This window comes from Protomyctophum bolini (genome assembly GCF_963924005.1).
Source record: "Protomyctophum bolini genome assembly, chromosome: 13".
NCBI classification, from domain to species: Eukaryota; Metazoa; Chordata; class Actinopteri; order Myctophiformes; family Myctophidae; genus Protomyctophum; species Protomyctophum bolini.
This window is the reverse complement of record NC_137874.1, coordinates 6885012-6910518: the sequence shown is the minus strand read 5'-3', so window position 1 is coordinate 6910518 and position 25507 is coordinate 6885012. Positions and strand designations below refer to the sequence as shown.

The 25507-nt window shown below is 40.6% G+C and overlaps 1 protein-coding gene across 1 annotated transcript in view; it reads right to left on the bottom strand.

Moving 5' to 3' along the window:
- ophn1 (oligophrenin 1) overlaps positions 1-24319 on the bottom strand; it is a 38938-nt gene extending 14619 nt beyond the window's left edge. The window contains exons 1-18 of the mRNA XM_080779980.1: positions 23808-24319; positions 22258-22353; positions 21323-21384; positions 20164-20235; positions 17371-17472; positions 17126-17236; positions 15726-15830; positions 14111-14240; positions 13286-13386; positions 12312-12403; positions 11131-11209; positions 7633-7666; positions 7412-7474; positions 6518-6592; positions 5882-5966; positions 3685-3743; positions 1452-1557; positions 868-1027 (exon numbers count right to left, since the gene is read on the bottom strand). Of these exons, the coding sequence (XP_080636106.1) occupies positions 868-1027; positions 1452-1557; positions 3685-3743; positions 5882-5966; positions 6518-6592; positions 7412-7474; positions 7633-7666; positions 11131-11209; positions 12312-12403; positions 13286-13386; positions 14111-14240; positions 15726-15830; positions 17126-17236; positions 17371-17472; positions 20164-20235; positions 21323-21384; positions 22258-22353; positions 23808-23961 (1686 nt within the window). The 5' untranslated portion in view covers positions 23962-24319. The remainder of the gene's footprint in view (positions 1-867; positions 1028-1451; positions 1558-3684; positions 3744-5881; positions 5967-6517; positions 6593-7411; positions 7475-7632; positions 7667-11130; positions 11210-12311; positions 12404-13285; positions 13387-14110; positions 14241-15725; positions 15831-17125; positions 17237-17370; positions 17473-20163; positions 20236-21322; positions 21385-22257; positions 22354-23807) is intronic.
- Between the last annotated feature and the right edge of the window lie 1188 nt (positions 24320-25507).

The window sequence follows — 25507 nt, the reverse complement described above, 5'->3', positions numbered from 1 at the left end:
ATTTGCATCCAATGCGTAACCAGAGTTAAGTCCGAAAAATGCCCTTGTTTTAAAGGACTTTTCAACCGATCTTCATATAATAGGTCCTCACTAATAATCATGATAAAATGGCACAATTTCTTCTACTCAGTCTGTGTCTCATAGGAGGGCTGTGGGCAGTTTAGAAACCGTCTTCCAGTGTCATCATCATTAGGCAGATTATTTTTTAAACAAGATTTTTTTACAAAAATGTTAAGATTTTCATTATCGTGAAAACGATGGCTTCCATTTTCGCATTGCAACTTTTCAGGACTAGAAAGCCTGCAGTTTGTATTAGCTTGTATTCCCCATCGATCTGAACTGCCCACAGCCCTCCTATGAGACACAGACCGGGTAGGAAACAATTGCGCCATTTTTTCTGATATATAGAATATTAGTGAGGACCCATTATATGAAGATAGGTTGAAAAGTGGTGAAGTGGTCCTTTAAGTTCACTTAGGTCGCATTCACATCTCTACTTCGGTAGACTACGTGATTGGGTGGGTGGGAGTTGTATCATTCTTGCATATTTAATTTGCCCCGTGTTTGCGTTCACTCTGCCCTGTGTCAACCGCAGCAGGGAACTTTTAACAACGTCTACAACTCGTAAACTACACAGTGAAATCTATGGTGTTAAAATTATACTGCTAGGAATAGTTCTAGGACGTAAATTGAGGGAGTTTTATTAGGATCCTCCATTAGCTGGTGCAAAGCAACGGTTAATCTTCCTGGGGGTCCACACGCAGAACATGAAAACAAGACGCCTCTATTGTTTATTAAGTAAAGTAAGTAAAGTTAAGTATTTGGATATTGAATAGTACTGAACCGCGAGGCCTTTGTCACATGTACCTTTCTGCTGTCCTCAATCAGAATCTCAACGACTATATTCTGAAACTTAATATCCAACATGGCTGCCACAGTTTCCTCCTTTGCTCTCATCAGGGTTGGTCCAAAGATCACTCCCATGTTGGACGGAGTCATGAAGTTCTCTTGGCTGTGGCTGCAAACGCTGTTGAGAAATATATCAAGTTGTATGAAATGTGACACGCAAATGCCAATAAAACCAAAATGACTTCATGAATGAATTCATAAACCACAAAATAAATATGAATAGAAAGCTTGAAACGCGCATTCATGAAACCAAATTAATCTGTGAACGGCTGGCTTGCAGGCAATATTTCTTGCTTTCGGACACATGTCTGATTTAAGAAGATGTATTATATCTTTCCGGAGACGGAAAAAGATGATTAAAAATAAAAATTATTGATTTGTAAAAAATGAATTCAAGGAAAACAAAGAGATAGAAGGGAAAAAATATTTTACGTGACCATAAAACATTAAAACAATCAAATAGGTCTACAGTATATCGTGGATCAGTCTAGGGTTCAGAGCCACCTCAGATGAATGAAATCAAAAAGACTCTCATCTCCTACCTGACCAAGTGCTTAATCAGCATGTCTAGCATCTCCTGGTTCTTCTCCGGCAGCTTGTAGGTTAATGAGTGAATCTCACTTAGTCGATAGTCCAGATTATCGGACTCTTTAGATACAAACAAAACACAAGATTATTCAACATAAGCAAGTTTTTCATTATGCTCATGTTTTAGAAACCTTCTCTGCATTAACCCATTTAGCATCATGTTATGCTTTAGCTATTGAAAAATAGCAGGTCTGCTATTTTTGAAAAATGTTAGCGACTGACATAGAAACATAGCTTTATTCAGAAAACTGTCAGGATGTAGAAGACATTTTTAGAATCTGATCTCAGGTCAAAATGGGTTAACCCTCTACCCCCCAGGATGTATTAATAACTTCGATATAATTCACTAGTGTGTGTGGTGCTGCGATGAGAGCAGAGAAAGCCTGATCGTGAGGATCTGGGCCGTGGAAAAAGAAAACCTCGTTTTGACCAGAAATGCCATCTGGGACAAGGAATTTGACCGATTGAAAGAAACAAGATAGAATGGGTGCGGGTGCACGAGAAATTCAAGATGCCGCGCTCCAGTCTTGTTGACATCAGCTAGCAACCCAATGCTAAAAGTGAGTAGCATTACGACTTGATCAATCACTATAAAAGACCAAATGCCGTTGATCTACGGCAATGGCGCTAAGCATAGTATTTATTAATTGACGTAGATCTATGGCAATGGATAGCATCACAATATTGGCATTGGTATGCTGTATACTGTACGTACAACATGTACAGTACATAATAGAGATGTAATGCACGTTTTGGAAACATGGTGCAGAATAAAGCAACTATGGCATAGGCCTGTCTTTGCTTAAGTAACATTAGTGACTTAATGTCATTAAATCATGTTCAAAAGATGGTTGTCAAAATCAATGACTACTGTGTATGTCATGCATGCCAGACAGACACATAATAAGTCTTCTGCCTTTAATTGGAACTTGTCAGGAATCTAGTTATCCAATTTCCTAATAAAAAAAACACATGCCGTAGGATTAGCATGGAGCAACAGACAGAATGATATGGTCATTTTATATAACCATAGGAATCAGGATGTCCAACCAACCACCATATTAAGTTGTGCACACCCACACAATATGATCGGAGAAAGAAAAACAATGAAAAACAAACGCACACCATAAGATGACAAAGAAAACCGAATCAGTATGTATTGAGAATAACATGTCCAAGCAGTTGTAGCTACTGTAGTAGCCACCATCTGCTTAAAAAGATGAATGAATGAAAAGATGTCAGGCAATGTCCAAAACCATTACATTTCAGGAAATGTGTGTACCAATGGATGAAATCATCCATGTAGTTAATACCTGTCATTAGTTAAATATTTATGAAGCCCACAGACAGACTTATTGACCTGAGATCAGATTCTAAAAATGTCTTCTACATCCTGACAGTTTTCTGAAAAAGCCATGTTTCTATGTCAGTCGATTTTTCTAAAATAGCAGACCTTCAAGCTCGTAGCTATGAGCTTGTAGATCTGCTATTTTTCAATAGCAAAAGGGGTTCCCGCCCTGAATGGATTAAACACGCTCAACCTGGCGCCCTTATTCTGGGCATGTCATTATAGAGATTTATATATTTGGTTTTTTTATTGTTTTTCTAATCCTCCGAATGTCAAACTCATTTTTGACCCCGAAATGTGTTTATATCCAAATGAGCACAGATGTTATACAGAGACCCCTTTCACACCTGGCATCAAAATCAAAAATTCATTTTGGGGAAACTATCATTTTTGCCAGGCTAAAAGAGTTGGGTTACAGAGAGGCCTTTCACCACATTTAAAATGCCTCGTGGCAATCTGTCATTTTGCCAGGCAGAGTTCATCTACCTGGCAAAACACTTCACAGCAGTGTACTACAGCATCTGAACTGGCAATGAGGACAGATAGTCAAACAAAAACACTCAAAAAATACAAGCGTAACATGGATTGTTGCCTCGCTGACACCAATATATATATATACACAATATATTAGCAGTTGACTACTGACTTGCTGTTGTTGTAACCGTTTGTTTTTTACTGTTGAGACCGAAAACAAATTTCCACACATGAAACTAACTAACTAACTAAAGCCAATTACACGTATACATGCTCATTTGCTGTCTTCTTCACGCAAAACACCCGTAAAAACACATTTACTTCATGATCAGATTCATAAGTATACCCTAAAATGTGTGACTTACTTGCAGCTAGTATGAGGTCTCTGTGTAGACTGTATGTCATCAGCGGTTCAGAAAGGCTTCTGCAGACACACACACACACACACACACACACACACACACACCATAAATAAAAGACACACTACGGATATACAAATACCGGTACATGTACAGTACTGTACAAGTGCATAAATAGTACTAATCAGAGAGTACGCAGCCTAATGCTGCAAAAAGACCACACATTGCTAAATTGATCGTCTGCTAAAGAACACATTTCTTCGTTCAGATCACACCATTTTCTGAGAGGCACCAGCTTCGCACGGTTTCGCCAGCTGAAGCGATTGATATAGCGTCGTTGCGAGTACTACTCACAGTGAGGGGCGTAATCCAAGCCTCCCTTGTCCAAACAACTCCTTGCCATTTTCTTTCCAAATAAAATGTTTTGATTTAAAACCATTACAGCAGAAAGAGATCAAGGCCATGATTGAGGTTTTAACAGCTGTGGGGTCCAAGATTGTATTCCTTTGTCAAGAGACGGCTGACATACGTACAATGAATAAACCACGCAAGTTCAATTACGGGGTTAGAATAAAAGTCTATTATTAATAAATTAATAAAATGTCAACGAGTAGTCAGTGAGGGCCCAACGAAGAGTTATCTGCCAACAGGGGCACTTCAGTTCAGAACTTCAGACCCATGAGGCCCTGTGCAAAAAAACACCATTGTTAAGGATAATCTACGTCACTCAACATTTTGTCAAAAGTGCTCCATGAAAGGCCACACTTACTTCAAATAGTTGTAATTTTAACATGACCATGTCCTCTCCTAACTCCTTTATTCTAGGTTAAGAGGGTAAATGATGGAACGTGGTCTTGGATGCACAAGGCCATGTCACAGAGCACTGTCTTTTATCACCGCTGTGAGAAGCACACAGCCTGTTTCACTACTACTAGTAGCAGATAATGTCACACTATGGGCGCGATAATCATTGCAGCTGGTCTTTAAATGACGACGGCGACAACAATGGCAACAACAGAGACAAGAGTGGTCTAATGCGGAGCAGACCACTTATTATTACGCGAGTCGAGAGTCAGAGCTGACTCAAGTAATAATATTATAAATAATAATATATTCTGGACTAAAATTCAGAAATACTGGCGGGATTATCCACTCTATACCATGGAGACCATTTAAGTGAATTCTGGTGTTTTAAGATACAGAGACTTGTTCCTTTTGTTTTTATCGTTAGGAAATGTCCCTGAAGAGTTTCTACTGTAATACATGATAAATATTTAAGATACAGACTTGTTCCTTTTGTTTTTATCGTTAGGAAATGTCCCTGAAGAGTTTCTAACACATGATAAATATTGAATCAAGATCCTCTTAAGCAACAACCCTAACCCTAACCCTCAGTAAAACTATACCTAACCCTAACCTCAGTAAAACTATACCTAAACCTAACCCTAACCTTAACCTCAGTAAAACTATACCTAACCCTAACCTCAGTAAAACTATACCTAACCCTAACCCTAACCCTAACCTTAACCTCAGTAAAACTATACCTAAACCTAACCTCAGTAAAACTATACCTAAACCTAACCCTAACCTCAGTAAAACTATACCTAACCCTAACCTCAGTAAAACTATACCTAAACCTAACCCTAACCCTAACCCTAACCTCAGTAAAACTATACCTAAACCTAACCCTAACCTCAGTAAAACTATACCTAACCCTAACCTCATTAAAACTATACCTAAACCTAACCCTAACCTTAACATCAGTAAAACTATACCTAAACCTAACCCTAACCTCAGTAAAACTATACCTAAACCTAACCCTAACCTCAGTAAAACTATACCTAAACCTAACCCCAACCTTAACCTCAGTAAAACTATACCGTCCTAAACCTAACCTCAGTAAAACTATACCTATACCTAAACCTAACCCTAACACAAAAAAGCTTTGTTTTTCTTTGTCGCTTGCTTTGTTTTTTCCCCTTTTCTCTTTGTACTCTTGTCCCTTTTTTCCTTCCCGTTTGTTGTCTTTGTCTTTTCTTTTTCTCTCAATAAAAATGTAGTGGAGTGCTACATGGAGGAATATATATTATTTGGTAAAAAGTTAAGTATGGGAAAACGTATATAAACGGATTATAAAGGACTTCACACACACTACACACACACACACAGTCACACACACGCACACACACGCGCACACACACACCTTAGATAAAACTTCATGGCACTCGTGATGGTTTTAATGTCCCAGTCGTCTTCGTTCAGGTCCACGTCTCCTGGACATGCTGGGTCTACGGAGAGAGAGATAGCGTGGGTTAAGAAAACCAAAACAAACTAAAGAAACGCTGCACGCCATCCATCCACGTCCAATCTCCCCCCTCGAGCAGCATTGAAAAAAACAAGTTCAGAGAAGAGAAATATGGTGCTTCTCTTGGGTCAAGGTCACTGGCCTTTTGTACAAAAACCTTAAAATAATGCATAAATAATGTGGACATTAGGATCCCCTTTAGCTTAACCCATTTTGACCCGAGATCAGATTCTATAAATGTTCTTCTACATCCTGACAGTTTTCTGAAAAAGCTATGTTTCCGTGTCAGTCGTTCTTCGATTTTTCAAAAATAGCAGACCTACAAGCTCGTACAGCGCGCCACTCGGTGGCGCGCTACGAGCTTGTAGATCTGCCATTTTTCAATAGCTAAAGCATAACATAGTGCCAACACCAAAAGGGGTTCCCGTACAAAATGACTTAATGAAATATATTCAGTGATTCAGGTAGATAACCGTGGTGGAAGGAAGGTTACAAACTAAAAACAAGGCTTGTTGACCAGAGTCATTTCCTTACCAAAGAAGGCATTTAAAAGCTTTTGCACTTGGATGTTGCTGCCAACTGTTCTGTACACTCCCTCTTGTGTGAGACCTAGAACGAAGGAAGAGGGGGGAAAAAAAGAGGGAGTGCACTCAGGAGGAATACAAGGCAGTGGAAACCTACAACACAACACTCTCCCACCTCGGAGCCTGCATAAACCCCCAGTTTAGTTCTTAGACAATATTATCCACGGGTGCCTCGTCGTTAGAGAGCTCCAATCTGGAACTTGTTTCAATGAATAGAAACATTATTTTAACCAATCTCAATGGAATGTAGTCTGTGTTTCATACAACAAGGAACTACAGCAACATCTGCGGTAGTTGGACGCGTGTGTGTGCTCTCCCTACACTCTCCCATTGAGAAATGTAACCACCTATTAGTTTACAAAGTAGTACCGCATCAACCTCACAAGCGCAATATCTCTACCCTGGCTGGCCAAGCAGGGATTTGCCTATTCTTATTGGATACACACATTTTTGCCAGTGTTTGAATTCTGGCTCGGACAACAAAAGTTACAGATTGTAGCTTTAAGAATGGCGCTTGGATAGTTTATAAATGAACATCCCTTGAATGGCTTGGTACTATACAGTATGTGAATGTCTAGTCTAATAATCTAACAATAAATTCAAATCACTGTAATTGCCAAAAAAAAACCTTATATGTATCATTAAAACTCTAATTATAATTGAGAAACACATTCAAGAAATAATTGAAAATCACATTCAACAGTTGGCAATGAAGCAGAGCTTTGTCCAGGAACTCATGCAGAATGCAAGAGGTATCAACAACGTGCAACCTATAGCGCAGCAATGCCCCCTTGAGGGCAAAAGGCTACACTGACAACTGTGTAAAGAAAGCTGAATGGTTTACCTTTGGTTTCAACAAAGTTTATGCACTTTCTCACAAACTTGAATCCGACTTCGTTCAGCTCCACTGTGAAAGTGAAAATGAAAGATCGTCAGCCGATTTTAATATGTCAGTTTTCAGATATATACGTTATGTTACACACACACCAGGCTATTTATCAATATACACTGTACAAAACGTGTTGCATCCATCAAAACAACACTTGAAAAGGAAATTTGACTTACTTTCAGCTTGCTTGTGAATTGGTGAATGATAAATCTGAAATGACAGCACAAGTAACGCATTGCTTAGGTTAATTAGTCACAAACATGAATTAATGTATCCCCATTCATATGAAAACCTGGTCTAGTTGTCATTTTGTGAACAGTCATAGTACTCTCCCAAGGCTAAAATCAGAGCCAACGTCTTGGGGACGCGTTGATGCCGTTACCAACATACAAAAGGTGGACCATTAAATAGGGGGCTACACAAAGCCATTATCAACAATTAACCCATTCTGACCTGAGATCAGATTCTAAAAAAATGTCTTCTACACATCCTGACAGTTTTCCATTCTGACCTGAGATCAGATTCTAAAAATGTCTTCTACATCCTGACAGTTTTCCATACTGACCCGAGATCAGATTCTAAAAATGTCTTCTATGTCAGTCGGTCGCTCTTCGATTTTTCAAAAATAGCAGACCTACAAGCTCGTATGAGCTTGTAGATCTGCTATTTTTCAAATAGCTAAAGCATAACGTAATGCTATAACACCAAAATGGGTTCCGCCCCAAAATGGATGGTATGAACCTGGTGGAGTTGGATTCAGTAAGGAACTTGTTTTTTTGGGGGTTTTTACCGATTAATTTGTTCACCTTGGTGGCAGAAAATGCTCGCAAACTATCCCATTACTTCAATCATGGTAAATAGTGTTGAATGTGCACTTCTCTGCTGTATTTGTTCAAGCCAACAGTTTTCTTTAGTTCATGTAGGGTGACCAGAACCAAACTGTTCATTTGAGGGACAGAAGTATCGCTTGTGTGTGTGTGTGGGACAAGTGGGACGAGACAGGGTCAGCAACTTATTACTTGAGTAATGCTATTAAATGCCTCGACGTCATATTCGACCACATAGGCCTAATATTGCCTATTGTTTTCTTATTAATTAAACTCCTTTTGGTCATGGGTGGTACGGCCCGACTTGGGTACTGTAATGGTCAAAGAGGTCCACGCAGCAGTACGCACATCCACAAATGTCCAACGGGCTTAACCCATTCTGACCTGAGATCAGATTCATACGAGGTTTCCACTGGACACACACTGGTCTGATTAACCCATTCTGACCCGAGATCAGATTCAAAAAATGGCAGTCGTTCTTCGATTTTTCAAAAATAGCAGACCTACAAGCTCGTAGCGCGGGTTCCCGTTCAGAATGGGTTAAAGCTAAAAAATATATATACCAAGACTGAAAATATTTTTTTTGCAAATCTGCACTGATCTCATTAAATGTTCCCTCTATGAAATCCTCAGGACTGAAATCAGTTCCCCAGGACTGAGAACTTTAAGCCCCTGAGGATCCAGAAGAATAACCAAAGAAAGGAAAGAGGAGATCCGCACACCGTTTTAAAAGCCCCCAAAAAAACAGAGCTGAAAACTCTGTTCCGTTTGTCAATAGAAACATTTGGGGAGCTTATAAAAACGGTGTGTGGATCTCCTCTTTCCTTTCCAACTCGGTACTGTAGCCGAGGGGATATTTCTCATGCCATTTTAGCAGGCTTAAAGAACACATGTTTGCAGGAAAAGAGACAACGAGCGGAGCTTCACAGCAGAAAGCCAACTATGAGGCCGAGGGGACTAACTATGAGGACATTTTAGAACACTGCTGCCTGCCAGTCACAACGTCTCAATTTGTGGGACGCCTGAAAAGTCTCGGGGACTGAGGGACTGTCCCAACGCAAAAAGGGGGGACATCTGGTTACCCATAGTTGCATGTGAGAAGACAGTGACTGAAGTCGATAGTAGATCTGGAGGTGACAATTAAATTCAGAGTAACACGTCTTGTTTTTTGGCAAACACCATATGGGCTCATGCTTATTCATTACGATTGTTGTCCCGAGTGTTGCCTTTCGCATGCTTTAATTTTCTCACTGTTATTTCCTATCAGAATAAGACTGAAGCGGTGGGAAGGTAACCATGTCATTCAGGGATGCACATTATTATCCATTAATCCATTGATAGTTGATCTTATCGATTGATTGATCGGTTCATTGATGAGCAGCGTTTTTTTAGGACCAAAAGGAAGGTTCTTGTCTGAAACCGATGATGAGCACAGAAACATAATTGCTTTGATGTATAACATTAACAAGCGTCAACAAGCATCAGCTAGACATGCACACACACACCTCCCCTCTGCAGTGCTTTATGGAATATGATTAAGGATTACTGTCATTATGGTAAGCGCCGCACACACACACACGCAGGGGGAAAAAGTTTAATTTAATCGTATAATTTCGGCAATTGACTGATTTTCAATTCATTGTTAAAATCCCTAATGTAATTACCACAATGACACATTCTGACTGATAACTGAAATAACACAAATAACTGGCATCTCACTGATACAACTGAAATAACTCCTGCCTGAATGACAGACAGCTCAGCATATCTCTTTGCAGAACAAACCTACAGAGGCTGCATTGTGGGGCTATGCTTCAGAATTTGCTGAAAAGAAGTGTCATTTTCTTTTTTTTGGGGTGAGATATATCAATGAGGAACTGAAAACTGCACCCTTTTTCATTTTCACATCCGCTGGCAAGATATAACCCATTCTGAACGGGAACCCATTTTGGTGTTAGCGTCATGTTATGCTTTAGCTATTGAAAAATAGCAGATCTACAAGCTTGTATAGCGCGCCACCGAGTGGCGCGCTATACGAGCTTGTAGGTCTGCTATTTTTGAAAAATCAAAAGAACGACTGACATTTTTTAGAATCTGATCTCAGGTCAGAATGGGTTAATCAGACCAGTGTGTGTCCAGTGGAAACCTCGTATGAATCTGATCTCAGGTCAGAATGGGATAATGATGATATCCGAGCAGCCACACTGAAGCAGCATCCATTGCTGAACTAACAGCACACACAGTGAAATACCCGAGTGTTCATTTAACTCACAGTGGTTCCATGTGTAAGCTCTCTGGAGTTACAAACGGATACATTGAATTGATTAAAACTGAGGATTTTACTGTGCATGTATTCTACTCAGTGATGGCATCTCACTTTCTTCTCGTTTTTTTTTCTTTCACTTTAAAATCACACGTGTTAAAAGAAGTCCGAGGCTTGATATACGACTAGTCAGTCAAGAAACACAAAGAAAGGGTTGATGGGAAGTCTAGTGGTCTTGACTACCACTTAAAAATGATACATCTGTGAATGGCATACGTTATGATGTGCAGATTGTTGTTGTAGATAGGCCTACCTTCAATGTTTTTAGATCTTTGAGGTATACTGTTCTCAGTACTGTATATACATGATCAGATGGATGCACTCAGTTCTTTTCTGTTTGGTCAGCAAGAGAAGCCCTTTCTGCTCGCTATACTACATTGCAAGGCTCATTATTTAGCTTTTTTTTTTTTTAAAGGATACATGCTGCCTAAATTCCCCCTTTTCAGATAAATTAGATAGATAAATGGGTGAAAATATCTCCATGCTAGCTTCCTGATAAATGAAATGAAAGTCTTTGAACTCACAGGCTCTTTTCCATCCATTACTTCCATCCACAACTTCCTGTTCCCCTCCGAAAGAGCCTGGAACGTGACGGGTGTGTTTCTATGGCGACAGTGTCAGAAAAGGAACAGAACACTATTATTAACAGTGTTATGACAACACCTAATGTGACAACAAGCAATCATTCAGAACAATGTGTTAAATCCAGAAGGTTCATATACAGTATATAGCTTTTCCTAAATCAAAATGAAGCACTTTTCAATCGTTTTACGGTGTGTGTGTGTGTGTGTGTGTGTGTGTGTGTGTGCGACGTACGTGCGTGTGTTGACATCTGAGACCAGTCTGACAAGCTTACTAGAAGAACGGTTTTATAAGTTAATCAGAAGACTAATGTTATGTGGTGTTATGTTCATAATAAATGCTTTCAAGCACATAATGCATAATTCACACACACTCTTCTTACACCTTCAGGAAAATTCAAGCATTTCACACAAATAAGTACAAATAATAAACCGAACATGACGACATGTCAGCCTATGGCAGATGTGTCTTTTAAGCCATTTTGGGCGGGAACCCCTTTTGGTGTTCTAAGCATTATGTTATACTTTAAGCTATTGAAAAATAGCAGATCTACAAGCTCATAGCGCGCCAGCTTGTAGGTCTGCTATTTTTTTAAAGTCGTGAAAATGTGGCGCAAATCTCTGAATATATATTTCAGAGCGAACATTTTTAACTAAAATATTGGCTTCTGGGGGGTCGGTCCCTGGAACTACATATTTTCAGATCGGGGGTCCGTGGCCCAATAGAGATAATTCTGGGGGTCCTTGACATGAAAAAGGTTGAGCACAATTGACATAGAAACATGGGTTTTTTTCAGAAAACCATTAGGATTTAGAAGCCTTTTTTCTTTTTTAATCGACCTCAGTCCAAAATGGGTTAAGCAGTCTGTAATAAATGGCCTGTTCATTGCGTTCCCCCCCCCCCCCCCCCCCCCAGCCTGAAATCACTGACTTTGCCATCTGTTTCCAGCCGTAGCCCGTTAGTGTTGCCAAGGCATTGTTTGGGCGGGACTCCAGTTTGCCCCCAACATTGTGTCCTCGTAGGCCACCTGTTCACCTCACACGTTTTATCCCACAAGGCTGTAAAGTGTTACCTCATTTCACGGTTCGAGTCGCTGCCGTTCTCTATATCTCATTGTGCTAACCTCTCATTAGTCTCCACGTCAAAGCAGAAGCGCTTGTCTATGGATTCAGTCTTCCGGCGGATGCAGGATTTAAGAGTCAGCTCCGTGGTACCCTGGGAGGACGAGGGAATCAAACAGATTGGAAATTTGTATTTAGAGAGAGAGACAGAGACACGGCGTGTGCTGTGCGTGTGTGAGAGAGAGATAAAGAGAGTGAGAGAGAGAATAAAAAAAATAAAGCTTCTTCTTTAACACAACACAGTCTTGAGAATCATTCAGTATTTTAGCCGTGACGTGAGCGCCCCCTCCTGAGATACTTCCGGGTACTGCTTTTGTGTCGCTTTTGTGTCCCCATAGAGTTATACTGTGTCCCCATAGAGTTATACTCAGACTAAATCTGAGACAAAAACAACCACGAAAGTCTCATTTTAACCGCTTTCCTCGCAACAACAAAGCTGCGCTGCTCTCCCAAATCTGGCTGTGACAGGCCGTCTGCCCCACATGGAATACTATCGCCATTTTATTTTATTGTGTCGACTAAATCCTCATTAATGCAAACTAGATTCAACGCACTCAAGCCTGCACACATTCTAAATATGCCGCCGAAATATTTTACAGCGCAAATGGTGTGTTGCCACCTTCAATAATAATCATAATAATAGTCTTTATTGTCTCCACATCATATATTTTTGTTGTCATGGACACTTGTACAAAACATTAATAATTCTACTCGAGTTGGAAGCATTACGACCAATTTTAACCCTCAATGGCTTCCTTTCTGAAAAATAACGTCACTGTAAAAAGATTCACGCGTTTAAGATATTCTATTTACAATGAGGTGCCACTTGGACCCGGACGTAACGTATAGCACTACAAAATGACGTCGGACTTAATAAATACTGAATATACATAGGGTAAAAAGTATAAATAGGGTATTCCAAGGTTGCCAAGTGGGGCCGGCACATTAATAATACAATGATTTATTTTCCATGTACCTGTTTTGCTGTAGGTTTCTGTTCACAGGGCACCATGACCAACAGTCTGCTGTCCTTGTGATACTTGCAGTAGTACTTGACCCAGGTCATGCCCAGAGCCCCTTTTTGAGACGGACAAAAGAACGGTCACGTCAGAGTAAGGGAGAAACTTGATAGCAAAAGGCAGATGCACACCTCAAAATGCTGGCTGCGTAGGGCAATAGAGAATATAATGAAACGGGTATCTTTGAAAGACAAAGAAGACGTCCCGCACACTGTCAGCCAAACAAATGTTGCTCTTTATTAGGTCAACGTTTCCGTCGCTCTTAGGGCCGATTCATACTCCTATTTTACCGCTGTTTCGGCGCTGTAGTGCCGAAATGATTTCGGCTCGTCAGAAATTTTCAGTAGCACCGAAGAGCCGACTTTAGGACGGTACCCGCCCCCCCCCCCCCCCCCCCGAACCTCAAATGACGTCAAATTGTAGGCTCTACAGAGCCGAACCGACTTTTATTCGGCTCTAAAATAGGAGTATGAATCGGCCCTTAGACCTTCACCAGGACATTTTTTTGGCAAGTGTCCGACAGCGTGCGGGACCTCTTCTTTGTCTTTCAAAGATGCCCCGTGTCAGAGTAAGGCTTCACTCACACCTTCACATCTAGCATACAAAATGTTGTGTCAAACCACGTGACTCCCATTGGAAATGGGAGTCAACAACATCAGTCAACAAGTCTCATGCATCAGCTATACATCAATCCGTTGTGCAGGTGTGAGTGAAGCCTATTAGAGTACACAGTCAAAATGTGTGTGTACTGTACTGTATGTGTGCATGGCTGGTGTACCTACACTTCTCCTGACAGTACAGGTAACCCTCCATGATTCCATGGCTGTGTATTTTACAGATCTGCGACGGATGCTTCATTCTCTTCATCAGCTCCTCCATCTCGTCCCGTGTGCTCTCGTAGTGGTTCCTCGTCTGTGTACATGAAAGGCCCAAAGACAGCTATTATCAGTGGTGTGGGGAATAGTACTCATTCTAACCTGAGATCAGATTCTAAAAATGTCTTCCACATCCTGACAGTTTTCTGAAAAAGCTATGTTTCTATGTCAGTCGTTCTTCGATTAAAAAAAAATGAGCAGTCCTACAAGCTCATCAAGGCATCAAAATGTACTTAAATGTACTAAAAGTAAAAGTACTGAAATTGCAGAATGTGTACAAAATCTTTGGAAAATAGCTGTTCTATAAGGGATTTATCTCTTTTTTGTCTTGTTTATTTTCTCTTTCATTTTGTTTCATAAAAAAAAAGTATTTCATATCATGATGTTTGTAATAATTTATAATCTGTTCAATAAAAACATATTTGACAAAAAAGAAATAGCTGTTCTACAAGCATCGATGAGACACATTGTGAGCTTGTAGATCTGCTATTTTCAAATGGGCGGAATGCATAGGGTTGAAGTGGTTAATGTATGTTTTCTAATCAAAATTTAAATCCCCAATGTAACTAGTAACTTAGTGGAGTAGAAGTATAAATATTGGAAATTGGAAATACTCAAGTAAATACCTCAAAATTGCACTTAAGTACAGTATTGAGTAAATGTACTTAGTTACTTTCCACCACTGGCTATTATAGATATATACTGTATTGTATATTCATGGGTTCTGGTTCAGCTACTGCTATATAAACATTGACCTTTTTGGTGTTTGGTAACATTTTCTCTAGCCCAAAGTAATTAAAATATTACCTCAGGCAATGTTGGCTGAACATCATTGCGTGGTAAAGAAGTCACGGAGTATTGCATTTCTAAGTGTGTTTTAAGCCTCTGCAAGTTTATTTTCATTCCATGCTAAGATGAAAAGATTCCAAAGGGGCTTCCTCTGCAATAGAAACACTGTGGTGTGCTTTGGAAAACGGTCATTATTCATGTCAATCAAGCATGTGGGTCATGGCTCATGGTCATAGACCACCGGTACGGTCCTTAACCCATTCTGACCTGAGATCAGATTCATACGAGGTTTCCACTGGACACACACTGGTCTGATGAACCCATTCTGACCCGAGATCAGATTCTAAAAATGTCAGTCGTTATTTGATTTTTCAAAAATAGCAGACCTACAAGCTCTTAGCGCGCCACTCGGTGGCACGCTATGAGCTTGTAGATCTGCTATTTTTCAATAGCTAAAGCATAACATGATGCTAAACACCAAAATGGGTTCCCGGTCAGAATAGGTTAAACCAGAGGTTCATACCGTAATCACATAAAACTAATCATCAGTTGTGCCGATTAGTGATTAGACAGAATTTTGTCATTGGCGGCTTAGAAATGGAACAAAAAAGGGCAGGTATATACGCTCCTGTATTTTTATCGGTTATTATGGTGGTACTTGGGAGAGCTGGTACTTCAGTATGAAAAAGGTTGGGAACCAATCCTTTAAATCACTTTCACATCAACAACTTACATTTTGCAAGCTGAGCTGCAGTTCCTGTTTGTAGGGCATGAAGTCTTGAGTCATCTCCACGGTCAGGTTGTTGAGTGTAAAAATGCTGTGAAGAAACGCCAGGACCTGTCCCAACGAAAGCATAGATTGGTGGAGTGTCAAAAAAGTGCTTCGTACACGTCAGAACCCATCATCAGCGACCATGCCATGTTGTGTCTTGTCTTGTCGTACGTTTGTCTTGTTTTTGTTTCAAAACTTGATTCGGGTTATGTGGTTTGTATCAGTGTCGCTTCCCTGTTGGCATAGGACTATGCAACTTATTTCTCTTTTATGGTGCCTACCACAATATTTTGTGTATGGTGGTCACAACATTTATATATGTACATGTTATCTCTTTGATATGTTCCGTATGGATGTGTCACATATACTTCCAAGTAGAGAAGGAAAGGTGACCGGGGGCCTTTGCACCCAGAGCCCCAACCCTCTGGAATGCCCTCCCCCTCGAGATAAGGCTCGCAGAATCCGTCCCCCGCTTCAAATCCCCCCCTACAAACTATGCTTTTAACACCTAAACGTTTTGTTTTTTAACATTCCCTATTGTTCGTATGTCCTACTGCATTTCTGTACATTGCCTGTTCTTTATTTTTTATTATTGTTTATGTTGTGCACTGCATTTGTTCTTATATTTCTGTAAAGCACTTTGTAACCTCGTTTTGAAAGGTGCTATATAAATAAAGGTTTATTATTATTATTATTTTAATATACTGTCATTATTTGATTTACTGAATCTTGAATAAACAAAACTGTGAAAATAAAAGAACCCATCATCAGCTTCCCTGTTCACTTCCATTCTAAAAGGAGCAAAGGGATGACGCGTCCCGTTGCCGCACACTGATGGCGTTGAAGCATGTGAAGTGACCAAGTCCAACAACCATTGGTAGAACGTTGACCGGGCATCAACCAATAGGGAAGAAGCAACCATGGCCATGAAACCGTCTCGACAATTTGGTGTGGTTGAATTCCATACTAGGGACGACGCGCGTCAACGTGCAGAAGGACATAACACACCGCAGGGACAACGCTAAAACCGTCTCGACCCTTTGGTGTGGTTAGGGCTTAACAGTTTGCCAGCCTTGCTATTAAAAGGCAAGATTCCAGAAAATTCACTATACACTTTTGTTCGATATGACCGATATTACGGCTGTGTAACCTCGCACGAATGTGGGTCCACACGTCGTAGGCCACTACTGTACGTCACCGATGACTGGACGTCACAGGACACCCAGGTGGATCCACAACATCCACACGATTCTATTTTTAAATTATTTGTTTTGGGAGGCCCAGCCATCGCTCTGTAAAACGCGTGGGACCGTCCGTGTAAGCAAAGAGGAAGTGTTGGGAGATGACGGACAGTCACTCACAGGCTCCACCGCGTCAAACTTCTTCCTGTCCTGAACCTGGTGGATCTGATACACGTACTCCACCGACGACTCATAGAAGTTCATTCTCTCTTTGTCCAGAAGCTCATCCGCCTAAAGTTGAGAAGGAGGGTTTACGAAAACAAAAAACAAGAAGACAGGTTTTCCCACTTTGTTTCAGACATGATGCTGTATGTTGTCGATGGTGAATTGACGGTAAATCTTTGTGTAACAGTTCAGCTAATAACCTCTTGGAGCTGACTCTCTTTCTTCTTGGCGGAGAGATTCAGGTTTTTATCTACCTGGGAGTAATACTTTTCACTCTCTTTCTCAAACTTCTTCCTTCGCTCCTAAAGGAAAGATAAACAGTCATGATTAACGTTAAGATCACAGACTTATACTTATGCATGAATAAAGGATGGGTGCCCTTGGATACAAACACAACACATAAAACCATACAGTATACTGTGGTTATTAATCTCTCAAGCCAGATCATTTCCAAATGCTACAGTCTGTAACTATGCCTCGCAAAACAAGTGATCATTTCCATACATGAAAATTTATTTTATCATATATATATATATATATAATTAATAGATATTGTAAAATGTCTTTAAATGTTCTGTTTTTTGTTTTTTTCTCCATTTCTGCTAAGTAGCCAGTTAGATAGGCTTCAATCAGTTTGATTTACAGTAGTAGTTATTTGCAGATTTACAAATGCAAGACAAATGTATTTACTTCTCATTTTCAACACTTGTTTTAGGAGGAAGCATTTGGAAATGGTGTGTGAGCCAACATTGTCTGTCTCGAGAGGCTATGTGGTTATTAACCCATTCTGAACGGGAACCCATTTTGGTGTTAGCATCATGTTATGCTTTAGCTATTGAAAAATCGAAGAACGACTGACATTTTTAGAATCTGATCTCAGGTCAGAATGGGTTAATCAGACCAGTGTGTGTCCGGTGGAAACCTCGTATGAATCTGAGCTCAGGTCAGAATGGGTTAACAAAACTGTGCTGCACTATAACTATAAGGCAAGCAAACTCTGGATAAGGATAAGCAAAAAGAAAGGTGCTGGAATGTAGAGATTTACCTTGAATAATATTTTGTATACATTTTGATACATTAAAGGAAACTGTCCATATCAACCACAGGACAGCCCACAATAATCAAACACCAGCACCTTGGGTCATGAAAGTGCACCGTCACCTCCTCAAACATTGGTTATTGTCATTATTGGTTTCTAACTTTCTATATTTTGTCACAGTCAATTACTCCAGCCCATTAGTGGGGTTGTATCTGAGACTTCCGTGACCGCGGAGAGCAAAGGTCCGTTTTTCAGTGGATTCATCATCTATTGTTAAAAAAACAAATTGATGCAGGCAAAGAGAGCCCCAAATCCATATGGCCACCATCGACATCCTATTAAGGCACAATGAGGCAGAATTACTTCAAATTAATTCTGCTTTCAGTAGCATGTGACGTGTCAAACTAGGGGGTTTTCATGCCTCTGAATCCATTTCCAAGTTTTGCACAGAAAAACACTGACCTCATCACATTTTGTGATGACGGCTATGGCCGCTTTTAGCCCCCAAGGAACGTTTTTTGTGCAAAGCTAATGCTTGGATCATGAAAACCCCCTAGTCTGACACGTCATATATGCTACTTAAAGCAGAATTTACTTGAAGCAGATACGACCCCCCACTACATCGCTTACAGTAATAGAGCAAAGCGTTTGTGTACCACTTCAGACACTCTCGGTCTATCTAGTCAGGGCTCAGGCTGCTAGAGTTTCACACACACACAATGCAAGACTGGAGTTGAAGAATGGCACTGATTTACATAGACCTCTGTGGATTGGTACTTTTAAACAGGACTTTATTCAACGCACACACCGTTGGCTGGGCATGCATTCGCTTCGACCAAGAGTAGGCAGCCGCAGCCTTGGGCACGGGCGCCACCGTTTGGCACAGGAGAGGGTAATCACTGGAACTCTGGCATAAGTGTGAGAGAGAGGATTTTTCGCTCTCTTTTTGCCCCGTTAGAAATGTAGTCAAGTCGTCCTCGAATCTGCATTCAAATGACTCACTCATCCGACTCACTCAGACTATGCCATTTAGTTTTGTGTACACCTTGGATCACATGCCATCTGACAACGATTGCGATCAACCTGCTGCAGTTCTGGCTCAGAGAACAAAGAAGGCAAAGAAAGCTCAAATAGCTGTCAGAGTAGACAGCTATTTGAGCTTTCTTTGCCTTCTTTGGGCATACCAGCCTAATGTAAAAATATGCTTTTGTTTATGTTCATATCTTTAAAATGTTTACTGAACATCCAGTGTTAAGTGTCACTTTGAGACTAAACACGAGGGTTTTTTCAAATATCAAGCAAAACGTGTATATGTTTCTGTGTTGTTTGCGTTTGTTTTCCGACGTTCTGTTCGTGGTTCAATGACTACGTTTTGTTGTGGCTTTCCTGCTGTCCAAGTGTCCATGCAGTTAGCTCATAACACAACAAGTGTCCATGCAGTTAGCTCATAACACAACATGTGCAGCTCAAATTAAACCTTTCAAGGTGGCTTAGGGTCTGCTACAAAAATTGTTGTTCCAAAATCACTATAAGAGCATGTTGAGACTGACCAGCAAGATTTCACTTCCCTCAGAAAGGTACTTTAGGCTCCCCAATGCTAAACATAAATACACTTATAAACTCCGCATTTGATGAAGTTGCTGAATCAGCAAGATTCATGAGTCCATGTGCAATAACTAAGTGCAATAAGACAAGTATGTTTTGTGTACTGTATTGTATTTGAACTTGATATGGTGAAGGCTGTCGTGTCTTGGCCTACAGTATATACAGTATAAGGTTGTCATTAAGAGAAGTGGTGTTAAACAATTCTTTGGGGAGGTCTGGGTAGAGCCGTCACAGAAGAACAAAGGTAATTGTGAAACTCCACACCTTGTGTTTGTGTGAACACAACAATGAATCCACTGCTATCCCTTTTGTATATTGAAGAGTAAACTTACAACAAAAATCAACTCACTTTTGTTACTGAAATCTGTTCTTTGCGGAACTTCTCCAGGGGCTTAATGAGCAGATCAAAGGAATTCTGAACCTGAAATGGAAAAGTATACAACAGCAGTTTGCATAACAAAATGGATAAGGAAACCTCACCAGCAAATTAAACACAACACCATTAATACATATAAAGATAAAGATGAAATGAGCTCAGCACAAAACCTGAGAACGAGGAAGAAGTGACACCAGTAGATGTCACTGTTTATCACCACAACTTAATCTGACCCACTGTTGGCTGCTAGAGATTATTGAGCTACACTGTACATCAGTTTGGACTTATCTATAGCTAACTATAGGCAATCATACAATCAATTTGTCTCATTTTTAACCACTTTCAACCTGGCATCCCTATTTTGGGCATATCATTATAGCGTAATATATATATTTTTTTTATGTTTTTAAAAATGTACAATAGTGGCCACAAACTCGGACTTAAATGAAATCAAAGTTTTTAAAATATATCATTATTATTTTTTATAAAATGGGGATCGGCATCAGAACCGAAAAATGTGGCATAGGTTGGGCTCTGCTGTCGTATAATCATGTCGATAGCCAGCTATAACTGGAAAACCCAGTCTAACAGGAATTACTCGTCATGCACAATAATATAAATATGTAGTCATATGAAGCCCTGAATGATGAAATGTCACAGAGTTGTTTTTATATGGGTATGAGAAGAGCACTGCGCCTCTTTCCTTGATGATCTTAATGTTACATTTAAGGGTGCACCTCTTGTTGTTGCTTGGGGTGCAGTACTTAGTTTAGACAGTTTTTGGTTTAGACTAGTCATTGGTTAGATCAGTCATTAGTCCTACAACTACAACCTATCTCAAACCCTCACCCTAAACCTAACCTCCCACAGGGCAGCACACCTAAACCTAACCTTAACCCATGTCTAACCGATGACTAGTCTAAACTAAGTATGCACCCCGTTGCTTGCACACGGTTTTCTTTCATGTGAATAATAAGGAAGGGGAATTACTTCAGCGATTGTCTGTTTGAGTTTGGAAGAGGCTAGAGTGTGCAAAGACTAGAGTGTGCATAGATAGTATTGTTGTATCATGGGAACAAAACACATGGTCAAAGAGGATGTCGCGTGAACGAAGAGGATGTTGATAACCCACCAGCATCATCCTGTCGTGCTCAATTTCCTGGAGCAGACCAGCGAACTCTTGAAAAGACTCGGCTAAAAGGCAAAGAAACAATACAGTTTATACAGTACATATGAAATAAACATGCAAATGTCATTAGACCTGAATAGTGAACACTGTACAAACGGAACATAATAAGAGACCACACACATACTAATGACTGAATGATCATCATGAATTCCTCAAATATGTAACGTGCATTGTTCTGTGTTACGATGGAAATAGCTCTGAAAATGAACACTGAGAGAATAGTGGTGTGTGGTGGATTGGTGCGCAGTAAATGCAGCATGAGTGTGTATAATTAATTATAATTATTAATAATAACAATACATTGTCATTGTCAGTGGTTCCCAAAGTGGGGTACGGGGAGGGAGTTCCAGGGGGTCCCCAGCTAAATAGATAGTTTGTAACCAAAATGGACCAATATGGGTCTGTAACTCTGAGAGTTGTACAAATGCGGAACCAAATGGACCCGTACACTTTAATTAACATTAATTTTACAATATAAATTGGGGGTCCTGATGAAGGTCTGACGACCAAAACGTTGCTCAATAAAGATCTAAACTCAAGTGAAGACAGGTGTGGGGGATTCTTTTTCTCTACTCATCAGCTCCAGTTATCCGACGCACCTGTCCATTGTAGGTGTGCAGAAGGTCTTTTTCTTATAGTTTGTGTCGTCCCAGAGATAGAAATGGCATTAAATGGGGGTCCGTAGACTAATGCATGTCAAACTGGGGGTCTAATTAAACGGGTTGAGAATGACTTCTAGAGCCATAAAGATCTTCTCTTATGGGTGGTCCCTGGCATATCTTTTCTAATGCGGGGGTCCGCGGGGCTAACGAGTATCAATTTGGGGGTCCTTGACATGAAACAGTTTGGGAACCACTTGGTCTATGTCATCATCTCACCAATGTTAATCTCATCATCTGTGAGGGAGTCACCGATGAAGTCAAACTTGAACACTCCCAGTGTCTCCGAGAACTTCTGTACGGCCACGGAATAACCTGCAGAAAAGGTAGTTTGTTTATGTCAAAGCTACACTTTCACCATCAATGGAGGAAGATTGTATTATTATATTACATTATATCCCAGCCGATAAAACAATCTGCCAGTAATAGTGGCCATTTGTGAGGGGAGATACAGCTTTTGTCCCCACACGTCTCATATTTGCCATTGACAATGAAAGGAGAAATGTACGTCATATGTAGACGAGCAAACGGGCTAACCAATCACATCAATTCAGTTGTTTATGAGATGATGTACTGTATGATGATGATGATGTATAATAATTAAGAGCACACACATATACAGGTGTGATTTTATTTTATTGTATTCATCAGTATCTGCAATAATGCAGCTGGTGTGTCCTGATTTTGACCACTTTCAACCTGGTGACCCTATTTTGGGTTATGTTATTTATTATATAGGCAAGATGATGAATGATGTTCTCAAATAGAAACACGTTTTCAAATCGATTGTTGTTTTTTTTACAAAATATTGGTCAACTCAAAACATCTGTCGTCAGACTCTCCTTTTGATATTGGTATGTGCCAGAGACAGTATATTTTCATGTTACAAACGTTAGTGGTGGTTACAGCAATTAATTCTTGCACTTCCTGAATTCTAACTAACTAATCCAAACATATCAAAACATCACAGATATAGATATGGGCTAAGGTAGGTAATAATATCTGGTGTGTACACTCCAAGTGCACTCAATCAGAGAGGAACAATGGTAACAAACAGGTCTGAGTGTATATGGGGAACTAAAGTAAACACAACCACAAATGTTGTGCAATGCACAATTTGTTCTTTGAATAGACTCCCCAACAAACTTTTCTGTCCAGGGCAAAGGCTATTATGTCTACACTTTGCAGAAAGACTAGCCTACCTACAATGGCAGTTTGTTTTCATGATAAAAAAGCTTGGAATTAAGTGTTTTGGACAGCAAACTTGAATCTTGTTGGTCCATACAAAACAAACACTATTCCACTCGTTGGTGTGACAAAGACCTATACAGTATTGACATGCCTATCATCAATGATACTGGTCAAAAATGTCAACAGAAACAACCAAGTCAGACAGGTGCAGTTGACTTGACACCATCTAACTTTTGAAGTATAGAAGCATACGTAATACTTGACTTAGTGCAATGTCAGTAAGAACTGTATCAATGCATTCAAGTTACATTAAACAAAAAAGATAAAATAGGATACATGATGTATTCCCAGTATCACGCTCAGTCAAATGATGCAGTCCCTCCCCACTGCCAAGACCTTTGAATGTGCCCACTCCCCCACATGAATGAAAGGCCTCCAGTCCGCAGAATGATCGCCACTCGCCAGATCACAAAATGGCCCAACCGTTGTGTTGTAAACAATGCACATACAGTGGGCTATAATGCTTAAGGCTACATCTACTAATAATGAGACGGGAGAGAAGATAATGTGTCGCTTACCCTTTATTGCATTGATTACACTGTTGCCATCTTTGATGACGTCTTTGAGAAATTTACTCGTTCTCTCCAATTCAACTTCATAACACTTGAGTCTCTCCCTGAAGCCGGGACTGTCCAGATAGCAGTCACTGAACTCGAGAGGCGGATGCCCCATTGTTGCGTTTACGAAGTTAACAACACACGGTTGAATGATCAAGTATTTATATGCACGCGCGGTCAATTGTGTTACTGGTTTATTGTCATATCACTCGTTTCTGGACTTCACGTTCAGCTGCAGTCCGCGTTTTCTCCTCAGAACAGCAGAGAAAACAAACCACGGGGTCCTTGGTAGCCCGCTGCTGCAGCCATGCAGTATAGTCGCGTGACGTACAGCGAAGTCACTCAAACTACAACAACACATATATGTATTTGACTCCTGTGTACAGTACACCGTAGTATTGTGAAACTACATTGTCATTTTTGCTGCCCCGGTTGTTCCTTGTTGTTGGGAGTGGAGGAGCGCCGTAATTTAGGAGGAGAGCGCTGTCCGATATGGAGGGAGCGTAGAGAGAGCGCGTTCCATTCCAAGAACAGTGTCACCTCTCATAGCACCTCTCTCTCTGTCCTTTTGGACAGATTCAGCTGGACGAAAAACCTATTCGGAGGGGGGGGAAAAGACACCACTCGTGATTCACTACACATTTCTTAACGTGTTATTTCACTCGCAGTGGAACACAGCGCTTTGATTCCACATATTTTAAAGAGGAGCTATAGAGATGGAACTGAACGGAACGGAACGCGTCCAGATTCCTCGGGACACCCCTCTTTTCCACCCATGAGGTCCTTAAAGGGACAGAGGCAGAAGTGTGAGAAGAGCTTCTCACACTTCTGCAACATCTATGTCAATTGTAAAATCAAGACAAAACTTGTCCAAGATTGAGCCCTTCTCATTTTTTGTCAAAGAAAGTATTTCATTGTAATTAAGTAAACATGTAGGTCTTGGCCTGGGATGACTAGTATTAATATTAAAGGAGCATTCAGTGATTTGGGTGATTTGGAAAAAAAAACCCTGGTCCGCCCTGGTAACAAGATGTGCACATGCATGCACTACAGTGGGGGGACAAGCCACAAGCGACAGGCCAACAGCACACACACACACCAAGGCCCGCTGCCCCCGCTCGATCATATTCTGGCCCTTCTCTATTCTGATTGGATGAAGGCTGGGCCACCTAGCCAAAAACAAAACCGAACAGTACGTTTTAACAGCGGGCGACAGCCAGACTAATTTTCCGGAAGTGCATTATTTGTCTGTGGGACCCGGCGAGTGGCGACTACTGGCGAATGGCGATAGCAGGCGAACAGGTGATGATCGAAAAGTGGGCGGAGGAACGTCACCCGAAAATATTAAAAAAAACATATTTTCGGGCGATAACGGGCGATTGAGAAATGTGTCGGCCAATGCTCGCCCGCTGTAACGTTTTTTTGACCCCCAGGGGTTAGCTGGGGACAGGGAGGAACTCCTTATATGGTCAGTACACACGCTCTAACCACTAGGGCCGAGTGCTTCAACGCTGGAGACAGGAGAGCCTCCCTGGGGGCTTGGGTCTTACTGGGTGGGACATGTAGTCCAGGAAGTAAGTGAGCCCAGTTCCATGACATCATGGACACAAATCAAAAATATCTAAAACCACATTATTACACACACAAAGACCCCAGGAAAG